General features: G+C 40.8%; 1 protein-coding gene across 1 annotated transcript; it reads left to right on the top strand.

Annotated features, from left to right (window-relative positions):
* The first annotated feature begins 6,904 nt into the window (after nucleotides 1-6,904).
* LOC119617238 (uncharacterized protein PB18E9.04c-like) lies at nucleotides 6,905-11,944 on the top strand. The gene is made up of 4 exons (XM_037976730.1): nucleotides 6,905-7,727; nucleotides 7,813-8,959; nucleotides 10,388-10,547; nucleotides 11,168-11,944. The coding sequence occupies exons 1-4, from the start codon at nucleotides 6,905-6,907 to the stop codon at nucleotides 11,942-11,944; spliced, it is 2,907 nt and encodes a 968-aa protein (XP_037832658.1).
* Nucleotides 11,945-13,720: the final 1,776 nt, after the last annotated feature.

Consider the following 13,720-nt stretch of genomic DNA (forward strand, 5'->3'; position numbering starts at 1 on the left):
AGTGAGTCATGAGGGAAAAGCATGCTCGTCATGTTCTTCCTTACAATGCTGCTTTATTTAGCTTTTTTGCTGTGGGTCACAGGTAAAAACAAGGAATAAATAGGAAACTTTGTACATTAATATACAGCATCTATCAAGAGGGGTTAACCAGCTGCTGCAGAACTTGCTGCCTGACAGGTCTAGAGTTGTAGGTTGAAACCCAGAATGCAGGCAGACTGAAGTGCTCAAAAAATAAACTAATTTATAGACAAACAACATAACAAAAAGCTGACGATATTTTAGTCACATGTGACAATAAAAAAGGTGGTTTGTTCAAACATTAGGCCTCCGAGCTTCAACCAGTTTCTGCACATCTGAACACATCTATTAGGAAACTCACTGCCTGAACAGAATTTGAGTGCTTCAGAAATTTAGATGTAGATTTAATGTCCTTCTATCAGTCACGTAGTTCATTTCATTGTGGTGCCTATGACATTAACAGGTGACGCGTTTTGGTCACACATTCTAAGGCGTAATTATACCTGAGGCTAAGTTCTCAGTCTAATTAAATTTTTTTATGATTAACGTATTGCGTATTCATAAATAATTGTGTTAACCTCTGACTTATCGAGCTCTATTTGTTTTATAAGTCATCCTGATAAAATGTCTGTCATGTATGTACTTAATGTAGAATATTTAAATTACACGCATAGATAAAAGTGAGTTTTTTTTGGTGCTTAAATTTGCTTCTTCTCTTGGAGCATCAATAGAAAAGTTAACACAATCATACTTATGTGGGTTTAAATTACTGGCTCTGGGCAACAAGGTGTGGTAGTTTGAGTTCTTTCTTCGTGTTTTTATTGGTAAAGCTAAACTCACCGGAGTAGACCATTTTTTTAGACTTCGGGAGGAAACTGAAGTACTTGGTAAAAATCCACAAAGATACAGAGAGAATGTGCAAACTTCACTCAAAAAGGTCCAGCAGCGATTTAAAAATATAGCTTAAATCTCATTCTAAAAGTTCTGTCTACTATGTGGCAATACATGGCATAAATGCAAATAATCTCCCTTGGTTTAGTGTGTTGACCTCTCAGTATGATGATGGCTACGTTATTAATCCTTTGCAGGAAATGAAAGGGTCACAGCAGCAGTAGTTATATGACATACAGACAACAGCAACAAAAAAGATATTAAATCAAAAATAATAATACTAAATATAATACTAAAACTAAAAATATTGATATAAAATACACTAATGCTAAAAATATAGTGCATAAAAATGCACTGAACCAAAGTAGGGGGTACATTTAGTAGTGTACAAATCTACAAACATACAAAGTATGCATGACCACAATGTTTGTTTGTTTCAGATTTAACCAGGTATTAAAGCCATTATCGAACTTGGACTGGCAGGTCTATATTTTTAGATGTGCTACCTTTTCTTTACCCCTTTTCATTTCCTTGGATTTTCTTGAAGCCACCAACGTCTGAAAGAATTTACCTGTTAAAAAGTAAAGTTTTAGTAACTCTTGAGTTTCTGAATTACAAATAACGCATTGTCCGGAACAGGTCCTAAATAAGAACCAGTAAGAAACCAACAAGCTCCAGCCTTTGGTTCCTTCTACACAAAGAAGCAGATTCACTGTTTGTGGTGTTCGTAGGATGGCGGTTTCTCACAAAAGATTCTCACGTGCCGCTTGACTTTCTTTTCTGATGAAGCAGGCTGCTAAACATAAAAAAAACATTCTTATGTCGGACAAAGTGAAAGTGAAGTGAAGTGAAAACAAGTTGTGCTCTGCGTAATAATCAGAGTTACTTCAGACATATTTGTGGTTGTGTGGTCAGGAGTTCTTCTATTTATATCTGCATGCATAAAAATTGTCAGATAATTTTCTGTATATTTTATCTTTAAAGTAAATGTGTGCTGGTAATAAAAGTAAGTTTAAAAGAAAAGATTTGCAGTTATCTTTGCTTGTGTAAATTAGTTAAACGAAATGAACTTTGTTTTCTTCAAATGGCTTTAAAAAAACATTACTGTCACTATATGCTTATAGCTAGCACATTAGTGAAGCTGAAGGCTATAATCAACACATTACTTTAACACAAAGTGTGCGTTTATACGATTTTGTAAACTCACTTTGAGAATGATTTTTTAAAAATCTTTTGTGTTTGTTTGTTTTGGCCTATTCTTTTGTATTTCCTCTGATTCTTCCTTGCATTTTGAAACACCACCATTTTCAATAAACTCACTGTGTACCCATACATTTTTGTGTTTTGCTACTAGTTACATTTACCTCTTGTTTAGGATGAAAGTCACATAAATTGAGAACATAAAATTTCACTGATTTTTAAAAACAAGTTTGAATTTTGTTTTGGGTTTTTCTTCAACCCACACAGGGTCAAAAATAGACATACAAGCTATATAAACACAGATATCCACTTATATCTAGTTAAATGTGCTTTAGAAAGCTGCACCTCAATCACACACTTTTTGTAGCCACCAACAAGCTTATGGTATAAGTCTAGGTGGATATTTGACCACTCTTTTAGGCAGAACTGGTGGAGTTTATTTAAATTGGTTGGTTTCCTGGCACACACTCAGCTTTCAGCATAATTCACAAGTTTTTGTATTAGCGGCGCCACTAACACAAAAGTTGCTTGTTGATTTATGAGTTTATGAGCTTTTCACATACAAGAACCAACGTGCCACTTATTAATTTCTTTAGATAATAAAATAGGTTTGAAAGTATTTGTGACTACGCTGCAAGACCTAAAGTAAAAACTGTCTGAGACGCACAGAGATAGTGAAAAAAAAACACCCTATTTTTGACTTGACGTACTCACCAATGTAACAACTCAAAAAATTAACGGAACGCTTTAGATTTTCAAGGACCACACCTCTGTTCAGAAGAGCCAGACAGAATAATTACGTCTGATATGTTTGCTTGAGTGGAACAAAAAAAACAATACCTCTGGGGTTTGTCACTGTGCCAGCAGGATAGCTGTGACTTCAAAATCCTATTGGCACAGATTTTTTTCTTTGTTTCTCCTTACAGACATATAATTTTATTTCCCTCTAACTTACGTCAATCTTAGTATGCAGATAATATATATAGGGTGTCGAAGGAGAAGGGAACACAGTTCCAACAGTGGCAAGAAAGTTTCCAGACACTTTAAAGAACTTCTGAATTTTTCTTCTGCTTTGGGTAGGTACATTTTCTGAATATATAGTATCTGTGTGAATGTATTTAATTATTAAATTGCAAAAATATAATTGATGGTATTCAAAAATAGCTTATTGATTTTTCTTTATTTATCGTGCATTGCCTGACAAAATAATAATAATATTATCAATCAGGAAAATGTGAAATGCAATAATTTTTTGGGGACATTTAATGTTCTTAATTGAAAATAAGACTTCAACTCATATACCTTAAATTTGAAAAATATTTCATAATATAGATTCTATTTATGAAATTTCAGCAGAAACTAAACAAGTTTCTTGAACTTATTCAGTGACAAAATGATGTATTTTATTGTTAAAAAATGTAAATAATTATTTTTTTTCCAGATTTACAGTATGTGTTGTTCAGTACCACCAAAGAGATAACTATAAACAACAAACACACCAATATTAACACACATTAAAATATTTTATTTCAAATTTTTATTTCACCTTGAAATGAAAGATAAAGTTAGTGGGAGGGGATAATTTATAATTCCTTGCATTTTATTCCAAACTCATCATGTACTAAAACGTGGTCTGGTGCTATATTTTTTATTTTTTTTAATATTTAGAAGGTTTAACTTATTTTTTGTCAGAACGGCTTTACAGAGGCAGTGTTTCTTATGCATCCTGTAATTATTAATACATAAACTTCACCTGCATTGAAGATGAAAACATAAATAAAAAGTAACACAGGCTTAAAAAAGGAGGTTGAAGGGTTGGTAGACGCAGGTAAAGAACCCTGTTTCAGACAGCCGTGGGACAGCTGTTTAAACATTCTGCTTTCATCATTTTTATTAAATTCTACTTTATTTTTTTTACTATTTTAGATTCCTTATAGCCATGCCATTTCCTTTTGATCATTTGACTAACTTTGCTGTTTTTCTGATAAACAAGACTGCAGGATTGTGCCATGGTCATATCATGTGCCAGAAAGACTAAAGACTAAACCTAACAGTTCTTTTTCATATTATTAAAATTTAAATAAATATACTCACTGGTCAGTAGTTTGTTAACACAAAAAACTAATCAGCCAGTCACATGGCAGCTATTCAATGCATTTATGTGTCCACCAACCCTTCAACCTCCTTTAGCAGACATCTTTAATCTTTGAAGAATGCTACTGTTCCGGCCTGTTAGAAATCTGCTCTATCATCCTGATGTCCAAGAAATTTAACAACAGTTCCCTTAATGACTACATACCAGTGGCCCTAACAGCAGCTGTTTCACAGCCACTTAAGAGATTTGTTCTGGGCTGCATGAAAAAAGCTCTTTCTTCTGCCTTGGACAAGCATCAGTACACCTACAGGGCAGGTAGCTACAAGGAGGATGCTTTAAACAAGTGGTCTCCTATCCTGGTCCTCGAGGGCCACTATCCTGCAGCTATCCTCCAACACACCTGATTTGAATGAATGGGTGATTAACAGGCTTCTGCAGAACATGAAGAGGTGATTTAACCTCTGAATCAGGTGTGTTGGAGCAGAGAAACAAGTAACACATGCAGGATAGTGGCCCTGGAGGACCAGGATTAGAGACCCCTGCTTTAAATACTACTTTATATTGCAAGAGTTATTTAGAGCAGAAAGAGGCCTATGTAAGGCTGCTTTTTGTGGATTATAGCTCTACTTTTAGGCAACTTCCCCAATATACTAATTAGGTAGCTACAGGTTGGTAAGAAGGTTAAATTACCAACCCTCCACAAACAGTGAGACTTGGACCCACCACTCCCCAGGCCTGACACTAAGCACGGGAGACAAGGGTGCATGTCTAACCCTGCTCTATACTCTCTCTTCACCTGAAGTCAGGTGATTGATAGGATAGTGTGCTCAAAACAACCTGTCGCTCTTAAACATTGGGAAGACAAAGGAGCTCATCTTGGGCTTTGGGCAGAAAGAGGATGTGCACCTTCCACTCAGGATAAGCAATAGCTTTTAGATAGTAGTTTCTGGGAACACACATCAGCAGTGACCTAAAATAGAATATAAAGACCACCGCAGCAGTCTAGAAGGCCCAGTAAAACCTGTAGTTTCTCAGGACACTCAGGTTGTCTGTGTCAGGCGGATTGGTCTGAGTATTTTAGAAACTGCTGATCTCTAGGGCATACAGAGACTCATCAGACCAGACAATGTTTTTCTTGTCTCTTAATGTCCAATATTTTGAGTCTAGCCTCAGTTTCCTGTTCATAGCGGCACCATGTGTGCTCCTCTGCTGCTGTAGCCCATCTGCTTCAAGAACCATAGAGAAGGTTGTGTGTGAAAATCCCAGTAGATCAGCAGTTTCTGAAATACTCAGACTAACAAACAGGCCACATTCAAAATTGCTTAGAGTAAATCCCCTTTCTTTCTCATTCGGCTGCTTGGCTCAAACTTCAGGAAGTCATCTTCACCACACCTAGATGCCTAAATGCACTGAGTTGCTGCCATGTGATTGCCTGGTTAGCTATTTGTGTTAACAAGCAGTCAAACTGGTGTATCTAATATAATGGCCAGTGAGTGTATAAACAAATGTTTAGAAAAACTGTTCAAGGATTGTGTGGAATGACACCTGAAGAATTTAAAAATACACTGAACCAGCCAATTGTAAATGGTTTGTTTACTGTAAAAGTAAATTATTTTGTATTTAGAAGATTTAGAAGAAACAACAATTGTGTTACTGCACTTGGGTTTTTAATGGATTTCTAATAAAACGTCAACTTACTTTAGCAAATAATAATGTTGTAACATATGCATTTCAAACAAAAAAATGACCAGTTTCCTGTGCAAAGTGTTGAGTTTGGTTGGATGATTAGAGAAATATTTTTTTGAATTACTTTGTCTTACAGATAAGCAAGAAGTAGTGGTAGCTTAAATACAGTTAAGGAACATTTTGTTAGGCTGTTAAATATAAGGTAAGCGAGTGATAACCAATTTATAGAAGTAATGCAGACTATGTGTCATTCACTAAACAGAAATGTCACTGACCTGAAAACTGTGAGGGCTTGACTCCGTTTTCTTTATGAAGACATATACCTGGACGCTAAGAGTACAAGACAAGGAGCCAGTATATGAATAGTTAGTAATGTGCATGAATTAACTTAAAGGAACACAAAACAGTAATTGTTAACAGTAACAGCTATTGTATCCTGATGAGTGTCTCAAAAGGAGACAATTAGACAATCGAAAATACGAGGCCAAACAAGACGGCAGTAAAATATGAAATTGGTGTAAAAAGAATTCATCTTTGTATTTATATTAAGGTTTCATGTCAGGTTACAAGACATTTCCCTAGTTGAGTTTTTTTATGACAATTCTGAAAAGAAAGATAATTTGAAATGACTTGTCAAAAGATGTCTAAAATCGTTTGACCTTCAATGACAACTATTTTTTGTTTGTTCTGTTTGTTTTAGTTACTAGAGGATAAACATCAGTTAAGGATGGGGAGTGAAAAACTCTTAACATTTTTACTAATATTAGGTAAGTAAATATGCGAAATGGCTATGATTAAATACATGAAATTTACATAAGATTGAAAGAAAAATACTGATATGTTGTACAAAATAAACAGCTATGCCAGCACTAATGAAAGTCACTCAACTTCTAACTCCTGCAGCTGCCACAACCACAATTTCTTCAAGTCAAGAGGCAACAAAAACAACTACAGGAGCCCCAACAACAACCACAACTGCTTCAACAACTACAACTGCCTTAACCACAACCACAGATGCCACACTNCCACAGCTGCCCCAACAACCACAGAAGCTCCAACCACAACTACAGGTGCTCCACCAACAACCACAGTTGCCCCAACAACAAACACAGCCGAACCAACCACAACTACAGTTGTTCCACCAACAACCACAGCTGCCCCAACAACAACTACAGGTGCTCCACCAACAACCACAGCCGATCCAACCACAACTACAGTTGCTCCACCAACAATGACAGGAGATCCAACAACCACTATAACTGCCACAACAACGACCACAGCTGCCCCAACAACCACAGAAGCTCCAACCACAACTACAGGTGCTCCACCAACAACCACAGTTGCCCCAACAACAAACACAGCCGAACCAACCACAACTACAGTTGTTCCACCAACAACCACAGCTGCCCCAACAACAACTACAGGTGCTCCACCAACAACCACAGCCGATCCAACCACAACTACAGTTGCTCCACCAACAATGACAGGAGATCCAACAACCACTATAACTGCCACAACAACGACCACAGCTGCCCCAACAACCACAGAAGCTCCAACCACAACTACAGGTGCTCCACCAACAACCACAGTTGCCCCAACAACAAACACAGCCGAACCAACCACAACTACAGTTGTTCCACCAACAACCACAGCTGCCCCAACAACAACTACAGGTGCTCCACCAACAACCACAGCCGATCCAACCACAACTACAGTTGCTCCACCAACAATGACAGGAGATCCAACAACCACTATAACTGCCACAACAACGACCACAGCTGCCCCAACAACCACAGAAGCTCCAACCACAACTACAGGTGCTCCACCAACAACCACAGTTGCCCCAACAACAAACACAGCCGAACCAACCACAACTACAGTTGTTCCACCAACAACCACAGCTGCCCCAACAACAACTACAGGTGCTCCACCAACAACCACAGCCGATCCAACCACAACTACAGTTGCTCCACCAACAATGACAGGAGATCCAACAACCACTATAACTGCCACAACAACGACCACAGCTGCCCCAACAACCACAGAAGCTCCAACCACAACTACAGGTGCTCCACCAACAACCACAGTTGCCCCAACAACAAACACAGCCGAACCAACCACAACTACAGTTGTTCCACCAACAACCACAGCTGCCCCAACAACAACTACAGGTGCTCCACCAACAACCACAGCCGATCCAACCACAACTACAGTTGCTCCACCAACAATGACAGGAGATCCAACAACCACTATAACTGCCACAACAACGACCACAGCTGCCCCAACAACCACAGAAGCTCCAACCACAACTACAGGTGCTCCACCAACAACCACAGTTGCCCCAACAACAAACACAGCCGAACCAACCACAACTACAGTTGTTCCACCAACAACCACAGCTGCCCCAACAACAACTACAGGTGCTCCACCAACAACCACAGCCGATCCAACCACAACTACAGTTGCTCCACCAACAATGACAGGAGATCCAACAACCACTATAACTGCCACAACAACGACCACAGCTGCCCCAACAACCACAGAAGCTCCAACCACAACTACAGGTGCTCCACCAACAACCACAGTTGCCCCAACAACAAACACAGCCGAACCAACCACAACTACAGTTGTTCCACCAACAACCACAGCTGCCCCAACAACAACTACAGGTGCTCCACCAACAACCACAGCCGATCCAACCACAACTACAGTTGCTCCACCAACAATGACAGGAGATCCAACAACCACTATAACTGCCACAACAACGACCACAGCTGCCCCAACAACCACAGAAGCTCCAACCACAACTACAGGTGCTCCACCAACAACCACAGTTGCCCCAACAACAAACACAGCCGAACCAACCACAACTACAGTTGTTCCACCAACAACCACAGCTGCCCTAACAACAACCACAGCCGAACCAACCACAACTATGGTTGCTCCAACAACAACCACAGGTGCCCTAACATCAACCACAGCTGCCCCAACAACAACTACAAGAGCTACAACAACCACAACTGCTTCAACAACTACAACTGCCTTAACCACAACCACAGATGCCACACTGTTGACTGTCCCTGATCTAAACTTACCTGCTCTAAATTTACCCTTACTTGCTCCAGCCACTACCACAACTGCTTCAACAACTACAGATGCTCCAACCACAACTACTTCAATAGCAGCTACAACTGCCTCAACAATACCCACAGCAGCTCCGACCACAAGCACAGCTTCTCCAATCGCAACTCCATCTGTTTCAACAAGTAAGGATATGCCAACTACATCAGCTGCGCCAATCACAACTACATCTGCTTTAACAACTACTGTACCAACAACAACTGCTTCAACAACTTCAACCACAGCTGCCCCAACAACAACCACAGCCGAACCAACCACAACTACAGTTGCTCCACCAACAACCACAGGAGCCCCAACAACAACCACAACTGCTTTAACAACTACAACTGCTTTAACCACAACCGCAGTTGCCACACTTTTGACTGTCCCTGATCTAAACTTACCTGCTCTAAATTTACCCTTACTTGCTCCAGCCACTACCACAACTGCTTCAACAACTACGGATGCACCAACCACAACTCCTTCAATAGTACCTACAACTGCCTCAAAAACAACCACATTGGCTCTGACCACAAGCACAGCTGGTCCAATCTCAACTACATCTGTTTCAACAACTACTATACCAACAAAAACTACAGCTGCACCACAAACATCCACAGCTGTTCCAACAACAACCACAGCTACCCCAACAACTACAGCTACTCCAACCACAACCACAGTTGCCACAGTGTTAACTATCCCTGCTCTAACCTTACCTGCTCTTACTTTACCAATAGTTGCTCCAACCACTCCTATGCTAACAACAACCACAGCTGATACAACAACAACCACAGGTGCCCCAACAACAACTACAACTGCTTTAACAACTACAGCTGCTCCAATCACAACCACAGTTGCCACAGAGTTAACTCTCCCTGCTCTAACTTTTCCTGCTCTTAATTTACCAATAGTTGCTCCAACCACAACCACAACTGCTTCAACAACTACAGATGCTCCAACCACAATATCTTCAACAATACCTACAACTGCCTCAACAATACCCACAGCTGCTCCAACCACAACTACAACTGCTTCAACAACTACTGTACCAACAACAACTACAACTGCCACAATATTACCCCTCCCTGATTTAAACTTACCTGCTCTGAATCTACCCACAGATGCTCCTACCACAGCTACAACTGCTCCACCCTCAACTACATATGCTTCAACAAATGCAGATACCTCAACAGCAACCGCTGCTCCAACCACAACTACAACTACTGTTCCAACAACAACTACAGCTGCCACATTATTACCCCTCCCTGATTTAAACAGACCTGCTCTGAATCTACCCACAGCTGCTCCTACCACAACTACAACTGCTCCACCCTCAACTGCAACAGCTCTGATAACTACAGTTATTCCAACTACAAGTACTCCAACCACAACCACATCAACTTCAACTACAACTACAGCTGCTCCAACTACAATTGTTCCAACTAGAACCACAGTTGCTCCAACTACAACCACATCAACTTCACGAACTACAGGTAGCCCAACAACAACCACAGCTGCTCCAACCACAACAGCTCCCGTAACTACAGTTATTCCAACTACAAGTGTTCCAACCACTAGTGCTCCGATACCTAGAACCACAGTTGCTCCAACTACAACCACATCAACTTCAACAACTACAGGTACCCCAACAACAACCACAGCTGCTCTATCCAAGAACACAACTGCTCCAACCACAACGGCTCCGATAACTACAGTTATTCCAACTACAAGTGCTCCAACCACTACCACATCAACTTCAATAACTACAGTTAGCCCAACAACTACAGCTGCTCCAACCACAACGGCTTCAACCACAACTGCAACGGCTCCGAAATCTACAGTTATTCCAACTACAATTGTTTCAACTTCTACCACATCAACTTCGACAACTACAGATACCCAAACAACAACCACAGCTGCTCTAACCACAACTGCTGCAACCAGAACTGCAACAGCTCCTACAACCACAGCTACTCCAACTACAATTGTTCCAAATAGAACCACAGTTGCTCCAACTACAACCACATCAACTTCAAGAACTACAGGTACCCCAACAACAACCACAGCTGCTCCAACCACAACGGCTCCAATAACTACAGTTATTCCAACTACAAGTGCTCCAACCACTACCACATCAACTTCAATAACTACATGTAGCCCAACAACAACTACAGCTGCACCAATCGCAACCACAACTGCTCCAACCACAACTGCTCCAACCACAACTGCAACGGCTCCGAAAACTACAGTTATTCCAACTACAAGTGCTCCAACCACTACTACATCAACTTCAAGAACTACAGGTACCCCAACAACAACCACAGCTGCTCTAGCCACAACCACAACTGCTCCAACCACAACTGCAATGGCTCCGATAACTACAGTTATTCCAACTACAAGTGCTCCAACCACTACCACATCAACTTCAACAAGTGCAGGTACCCCAACAACAACAACCACGGGTGCTCAAACAACAACCAAAACTGCTCCACCAACAACTGCAATAGCTTCTACAACCACAGCTACTCCAATTATTATTGCTCTGACCACAGTTGCTCCAACCACAACCATAACTGCAACAGCTCCTACAACCACAGCTACTTCAATTACAATCACTCCAACCAGAACTATAGTTGGCCCAACCCCAACCACATCAACTGTAGGAACTATAGGTACCCCAACCACAACCACAGCTGCTCCAACAACTGCAATGGCTCCTACAACCACAGCTACTCCAACTGCGATTGCTCTGACCACAGTTGCTTCAACCACACCCACATCAACTTCAACAAGTGCAGATACCTCAACAACAACCACATCTGGTCCAACCACAAGTGCAACAGCTCCTACAGCCACAGCTACTCCAACTACAATTGCTCTAACCAGAACCACAGATGCTCCAACCACAACAAAAACTGTTCCAATCACAACTAGATCTGCCTTAACAACATTCACAACTGCTTCTCCCGGAAATGCAGCGGCTTCAATAACCACAGCTGCTCCAGCTACAAATGCTCCAACTACAACCACAGTTGCTCCAACCACAACCACATCAACTTTAAGAACTACAGGTAACCCAGCAACAACCACAACTGCTCCAACCACAACCATAACTGCTCCAAACAGAACTGCAACAGCTCCTACAACCACAGCTGCTCCAGCTTCAAATGCTCCAACTAGAACCACAGTTGCTCCAACCACAGCCACATCAACTTTAAGAACTACAGGTAACCCAGCAACAACCACAACTGCTCCAACCACAACCATAACTGCTCCAAACAGAACTGCAACAGCTCCTACAACCACAGCTACTCCAACAGCTACAAAACCTCCTACCATGTCTGCCACAACTACTACAACAAAGACAAGTGAAGCTCCTTCTCAAGTCTATGCTGTTACAGCAACTATTGTAGAACCTTTTGTGAAGCAACTTGATGATCCTGACAGCCCACAGTTTAAAGATCTTGAAAAGAAAGTGTGCGATACGGTAAGTGCTTCCTTTTTTTCCACCTTTTAATGTAGTATGCATAACATGTAGTTTTGTTTTATGTTTCTCAGAATTTTTTATTCTCATGTTTCCATATTAATATTTTTCAGTTTGGTGATATCTATCGTCCTAAATATGGTCTAAGCTACGTTCGCTGTCATGTCCGTGCTTTTAGGTAAGGTTTTACTTCTTAAAATTTTTTTTCATTTGCTTTTACAAACCAAGCGATGTTGATACTTGGTACATTTAATATCAGTAATGAGAGAAAACAATTATACATATGACAAAATTGGGCATTTCTGATGTATACTGTCTATGTTCTTTTTTACATTATGACATTATGAATATATTTATTTATTGTAGGCAAAGCATAGTATGGTTCAGTGGTACTGAAGCAGATGTGAGTATAGAGTTCATTAAAACATCACCAACTGACCAAATCCCAGCAACTGCAGAAGTTCAACAAACCTTAGTAGAGGCTGCAAATAATACCAATGCCACCTACAAGGTTGCCTTTCAGCCTGATTACATCAGAGTAGAAGGTATGTAAAAAGTGATCAAATGCTTCTTTAAAATGAGAACATATAGGCCTTCATTAAAGAATATATTCTTTCTATTTGTAATGAGTGTATTTATGTCTTCTTGACAACAACTTTTTTTCATAATATTATCTATTCTTATCATTGCAGCTGCACCTGAAACACCAACTACTGCAGCCCCCATTCCAAATGCAACTACAGCTGCTGATGCTACTACAACTGCTGGTGCAACTACAACTGCAGGTCCAACTACAGCTTCTGATGCTACTACAACTGTTAGTGCTACTACAACTGCTGGTGCTACTACAGCTGCTGGTGCAACTACAACTGCTGGTGCAACTACAACTGCTGGTGCTACTACAGCTGCTGGTGCGACTACAACTGCTGGTGCTACTACAGCTGCTGGTGCAACTACAACTGCTGGTGCGACTACAACTGTTGGTGCAACTACAGGTGCTGGTGCAACTACAGCTGCTGATGCGACTACAACTGCTGGTGTAACTACAGCTGCTGATGTGACTACAACTGCTGGTGCGACTACAACTGTGGGTGCAACTACAGCTGCTGCTGCAACTACAACTGCAGGTCCAACTACAGGTGCTGATGCTACTACAGCTGCTGGTGCAACTACAGCTGCTGGTGCGACTACAACTGTGGGTGCAACTACAGCTGCTGGTGCAACTA

This window comes from Kryptolebias marmoratus, linkage group LG7 (assembly GCF_001649575.2).
Source record: "Kryptolebias marmoratus isolate JLee-2015 linkage group LG7, ASM164957v2, whole genome shotgun sequence".
Lineage (NCBI taxonomy): Eukaryota > Metazoa > Chordata > Actinopteri > Cyprinodontiformes > Rivulidae > Kryptolebias > Kryptolebias marmoratus.